This window comes from Oncorhynchus gorbuscha, linkage group LG02, assembly GCF_021184085.1.
Source record: "Oncorhynchus gorbuscha isolate QuinsamMale2020 ecotype Even-year linkage group LG02, OgorEven_v1.0, whole genome shotgun sequence".
Classification (NCBI taxonomy): domain Eukaryota; kingdom Metazoa; phylum Chordata; class Actinopteri; order Salmoniformes; family Salmonidae; genus Oncorhynchus; species Oncorhynchus gorbuscha.
Window position 1 is genome coordinate 107,596,103 of NC_060174.1, and position 6,000 is coordinate 107,602,102.

A 6,000-nucleotide genomic window follows, 5' to 3' on the forward strand; every position below is an offset into this window, starting at 1 on the left:
AGGTTAATATAAGTAATATAATAATAATAGAAGTATTATGTAATGGAGGGGCCCCACAAGGGTGCGTTCTGAGCCCTCTCCTGTACTCCCTGATTCACCCACGACTGCGTGGCCACGCACACCTCCAACTCAATTGTCAAGTTTGCGGACGACACAACAGTGGTAGGCTTGATTACCAACAATGATGAGACGGCCTACAGGGAGGAGGTGAGGGCCCTCGGAGTGTGGTGTCAGGAAAATAACCTCACACTCAACGTCAACAAAACTAAGGAGATGATTGTGGACTTCAGGAAACAGCAGAGGGAACACCCCCCTATCCACATCACAGACAAACTGAATTGGTCCACTCACACAGACAGCATCATGAAGAAGGCGCAGCAGCGCCTCTTCAACCTCAGGAGGCTGAAGAAATTCGGCTTCTCACCAAAAGCACTCACAAACTTCTACAGATGCACAATCGAGAGCATCCTGTCGGGCTGTATCACCGCCTGGTATGGCAACTGCGGGTAGTGAGGTCTGCACAACGCATCACCGGGGGCAAACTACCTGCCCTCCAGGACACCTACACCACCCGATGTCACAGGAAGGCAATAAAGATCATCAAGGACAACAACCACCCGAGCCACTGCCTGTTCACCCCGCTATCATCCAGAAGGCGAGGTCAGTACAGGTGCATCAAAGCTGGGACCGAGAGACTGAAAAATAGCTTCTATCTCAAGGCCATCAGACTGTTAAACAGCCACCACTAACACTGAGTGGCTGCTGCCAACACACTGACTCAACTCCAGCCACTTTAATAATGGGAATTGATGGGAATTGATGGGAAATGTCAAATATATAACTAGCCACTTTAAACAATGCTACTTAATATAATGTTTACATACCCTACATTATTCATCTCATATGTATGTGTATATACTGTACTCTATATCATCTACTGCATCCTTATGTAATACATGTATCACTAGCCACTTTAACTATGCCACTTTGTTTACATACTCATCTCATATGTATATACTGTACTCGATACCATCTACTGTATCTTGCCTATGCTGCTCTGTACCATCACTCATTCATATATCTTTATGTACATGTTCTTTATCCCCTTACACTTGTGTCTATAAGGTAGTAGTTCTGGAATTGTTAGCTTGATTACTTGTTGGTTATTACTGCATTGTCAGAACTAGAAGCACAAGCATTTTGCTACACTCTCATTAACATCTGCTAACCATGTGTATGTGACAAATAAAATTTGATATGGAGATCGGGGAGCAGGGCAGGCTCCCACACACATGTCTGTGAGGTTCAGGGGAACTGGGACTTCAATAAGATAAACTGTCCAATTAAGTCTGTTATACACTGTTAAACACTGTATTGTGTTAATGAGATTAAAGAGGTCTGATTACCTGTGGAGACTGCGGTCCACGTAGATGCCAGTCATGACGAAGATGTTGCCCACCTAGACCCAACACACACACACACACACACACACACACACACACACACACACACACACACACACACACACACACACACACACACACACACACACACACACACACACACACACACACACAGACAGCAGAAATGACCCAAAATGGAAGTTCTTAAATTAGTAACACCCTGGACCAGAGCTAGTTAGTAACACCCTGGACCAGAGCTAGTTAGTAACACCCTGGACCAGAGCAAGTTAGTAACACCCTGGACCAGAGCTGGTTAGTAACACCCTGGACCAGAGCTAGTTAGTAACACCCTGGTCCAGAAGTAGTTGGTAACACCCTGGACCAGAGCTGGTTAGTAACACCCTGGACCAGAGCTAGTTAGTAACACCCTGGACCAGAAGTAGTTAGTAACACCCTGGACCAGAGCTAGTTAGTAACACCCTGGACCAGAGCTACAGCCTTACCAGAGAGATGATGTAAACAAAACAGAGGAAGATGTAGTAGTAGTTCATGTCGGGGATGGCTCTGAAACCACTGATGAAGAAGTAAGGGGGTCGGATGATGGTGTTGACGTCTGTCTGGTTAGGGTCAGAGGTCAGGGAACTCATCCTGACTGGAGGTGTTAACGTCTCCCTCTGGCTGGTGATAATCTGTGGAAATACATTATCCATTAGTACATTATTACAAATAAAGATATATTCAAAACTGTACATTAATTCACCTGTTGACAAAAACATAATTGAAGCATCGTTAGTGGAAAGGAAATTATCCAAGTTCATCAAAATTGTAAATTGTAAATAATTTATAATAATAAATACATTAATATTATATTTAAATTGTATTTATTTATGTATTCAATGTTACTGCATTTGATACCAGTTGCTAAAAAATAGTTAATTAAACCACTCACTTCAGACATCAAACTAAATACCAGAAAGTCAACATCTCCATCAACTACTAAAGCCACTGTTTATCATGTAAATGTAAAGTTGAACCCACCTCCTCAGGTGATAAGGTGGACCTGACAGTCCAGGTCTAGTGTGAGGACCTGGGAAGAGACAACAGACTTATATACTGGATCATCATTACCTGCTGGTCATTAGTACAACACATAGAGTTACATCACTGGTTCCCAATCCTGGTCCTGGGATCCCAAAGGGATTCACCTTTTAGTTACTGTACCAACACACCTGATTCAGCTAATCAACTCATCATCAAGTCTTTGATTAGATGAATCAGGACAAAAACCTAAATGTTGTTGACCTTTTGGGAAACACTGAAACAGCTAATGACACGTATAATAATGTATTCTGTTAGTTTTACAATAGCCTAAAATGTGAAATGATACTTATTAGATTTAGTGAAGTAAAATGGTTTCCAGCTCAGAATCATGAATCAACTAATCTTTGGACTATGTTGTCGGTCACCAGATTGCTATCAAATCAAATGTATTTATAAAGCCCTTCTTACATCAGCTGATGTCACAAAGTGCTGTACAGAAACCCAGCCTAAAACACCAAACAGCAAGCAATGCAGTTGTAGAAGCACGGTGGCTAGGAAAAACTCCCTAGATAGGCCAAAACCTAGGAAGAAACCTAGGGAGGAACCAGGCAATGAGGGGTGGCCAGTCCTCTTCTGGTTGTGCCGGGTGGAGATTATAACAGAACATGGCCAAGATGTTCAAATGTTCATAGATGACCAGCAGGGTCAAATAATAATAATCACATTGGTTGTCGAGAGTGCAACAGGTCAGCACCTCAGGAGTAAATGTCAGTTGGCTTTTCATAACCGAACATTCAGAGTGTCTCTACCGCTCCTGCTGTCTCTAGAGATTTGAAAACAGCAGGTCTGGGACAGGTAGCACGTCCGGTGAACAGGTCAGGGTTCCATAGCCGCAGGCAGAACAGTTGAAACTGGAGCAACAGCCCGGCCAGGTGGACTGGGGACAGTAAGGAGTTCAGGCCAGGTAGTCCTGAGGCATGGTCCGAGGGCTCAGGTCCTCCTCCTCTGAGAAAGAAAGAAAGAAAGTAAAGAAAGGAGAGAGAAATAGAGAGGTAATTAGAGAGAGCCTACTTAAATTCACACAGGACACCGGATAAGACAGGAGAAATACTGCAGATATAACAGACTGACCCTAGCTCCCCGACACATGAACTACTGCAGCATAAATACTGGAGGCTGAGACAGGAGTGGTCAGGAGACACTGTGGCCCCATCCGATGATACCCCCGGAGAGGGCCAAACACGCAGGATATAACCCCACCCAATTTGCCAAAGCACAGCCCCCACACCACAAGAGGGATATCTTCAACCATCAACCTACCATCCTGAGACAAGGCAGAGTATAGCCCACAAAGATCTCCACCATGGCACGAACCCCAAGGGGGGGGGGCGCCAACCCAGACAGAAAGATCACGTCAGTGACTCAACCCACTCAAGTGAAGCATCCCTCCGTGGGACGGCATGAAAGAGCAACAGTAAGCCAGTGACTCAGCCCCTGTAAAAGGGTCTACATCTCTCACATGGGTAGGCAGACCATTCCATAAAAATGGAGCTCTATAGGAGAAAGCCCTGCCTCCAGCTGTTTGCTTAGAAATTCTAGGGACAGTTAGGAGGCCTGCGTCTTGTGACCGTACCGTACGTGTAGGTATGTGTGGCAGGACCCAATCGGAAAGATAGGTAGGAGCAAGCTCATGTAATGCTTTGTAGGTTAGCAGTAACACCTTGAAATCAGCCCTTGCCTTAACAGGAAGCCGGTGTAGAGAGGCTAGCAGTGTAGTAATTTGGTTCTAGTCAAGATTCTAGCAGCCGTGTTTAGCACTAACTGAAGTGCTTTTTTCCCGGGTAGCCAGAAAGTAGAGCATTGCAGTAGCCTAACCCCTGACAAAAAAAGAAAGTCCCTTATTTTTGCAGTGTTACGAAGATGGAAAAAAGATGTCCTTGAAACAGTGTTGATATGTTCATCAAAAGAGAGATTAGGGTCCAGAGTAACGCCAAGGTCCTTCAGTTTTATTTGAGACGACTGTACAACCAACAAGATGAATTGTCAGATTCAACAAAAGATCTCTGTTTCTTGGGACCTAGAACCAGCATCTCTGTTTTGTCCGAGTTTAAAAGTAGAACGTTTGCAGCCATCCACTTCCTTATGTCTGAAACACAGGCTTCCAACTAGAGCAATTTTGGGGCTTCACCATGTTTCATCGAAATGTACAGCCGTGTGTCGTCCACATAGTGACAACAATAGTGACAACAATAGTGGTCCCATAACGGAACCTTGAGGAACACCGAAATTTACAGTTGATTTGTCATAGGACAAATCATCCACAGAGACAAACTGATATCTTTCCGACAGATAAAATCTAAACCGGGCCAGAACTTGTCCGTGTAGACCAATTTGGGTTTCCAATCTCTCCAAAAGAATGTGGTGATCGATGGTATCAAAAGCAGCTCTAAGGAGCACGAGGACAGATGCAGAGCCTCGGTCTGACACCATTAAAAGGTCATTTACCACCTTCACAAGTGCAGTCTCGGTGCTATGATGGGGTCTAAAACCAGACTGAAGCGTTTTGTATACATTATTTGTCTTCAGGAAGGCAGTGAGTTGCTCCGCAACATTTTTTGCTAGCATTTGAGAGGAATGGGAGATTCGATATAGGCCAATAGTTTTAAAAATATTTTCTGGGTCAAGGTTTGGATTTTTCAAGAGTCTTTTAGTGAATTTGGTACATATCCGATAGAGAGCCGTTTATTATGTTCAACATAGGAGGGCCAAGCACAGGAAGCAGTGCTTTCAGTAGTTCAGTTGGAATAGGGTCCAGTATGCTGCTTGAAGCTTTAGAGGCCATGATTATTTTCATCATCATTGTGTCAAGAGATATAGTACTAAAACACTATGTGTATCATTGTGGAGAGTGTGCCTAGATCGGATCATTGTAAAGATCAGGTCTAGACGTTATTCATTGTAAAGATTGTGCCTAGATCGGATCATTGTGGAGATCGGGCCTAGATTTGACTCTTTGTGTTATTCAGTGTTATCATAGAGGATGACTACTAAACCTCTATCTATATGTCAACACATGAGTCTCCTACTGAATACACAGTCAGTCTAATGAGACACCTAATGAGGACCTGTTTGTCCACACTGCTTAGAAACTCTCTCTGCAGATGATGACACAGGGATGGAGGGAGGGGGGAGGCAGGGTGGGGTGTTTGTTGACACTGCAGAGGATGACACAGGGAGGGAGGCAGGCAGGGAGCCAGGGAGGGGTGTTTATTGACACTGTCTCCAGTCTGCAGAGGATGACACAGGGATGGAGGGAGGGAGGGGAGGCAGGGAGGGAGGAAGGGGGGGAGGCAGGGTGGGGTGTTTATTGACACTGTCTCCAGTCTGCAGAGGATGACAGATACAGTAAAACTGACCTGTGAGAATACCGCCTTCTCTACAGAATACTAACGTCGACATATCTCATTAGTTCAGTGGTGTAAACAGTAGTGGACGGGAGAGAAGAAAGGAAGGAAGGAAGAAAGGAAGGAAGGAGATCAATGTACACAAAGAACAA

At 44.5% G+C, this 6,000-nt stretch overlaps 1 protein-coding gene across 1 annotated transcript in view; it reads right to left on the reverse strand.

Moving 5' to 3' along the window:
* The window catches only part of LOC123990934, a 31,209-nt gene extending 29,124 nt beyond the window's left edge, over window positions 1–2,085 (reverse strand). Inside the window, exons 1-2 of the mRNA XM_046291966.1 lie at window positions 1,907–2,085; window positions 1,407–1,459 (exon numbers count right to left, since the gene is read on the reverse strand). Of these exons, the coding sequence (XP_046147922.1) occupies window positions 1,407–1,459; window positions 1,907–2,050 (197 nt within the window). The 5' untranslated portion in view covers window positions 2,051–2,085. The remainder of the gene's footprint in view (window positions 1–1,406; window positions 1,460–1,906) is intronic.
* Window positions 2,086–6,000: the final 3,915 nt, after the last annotated feature.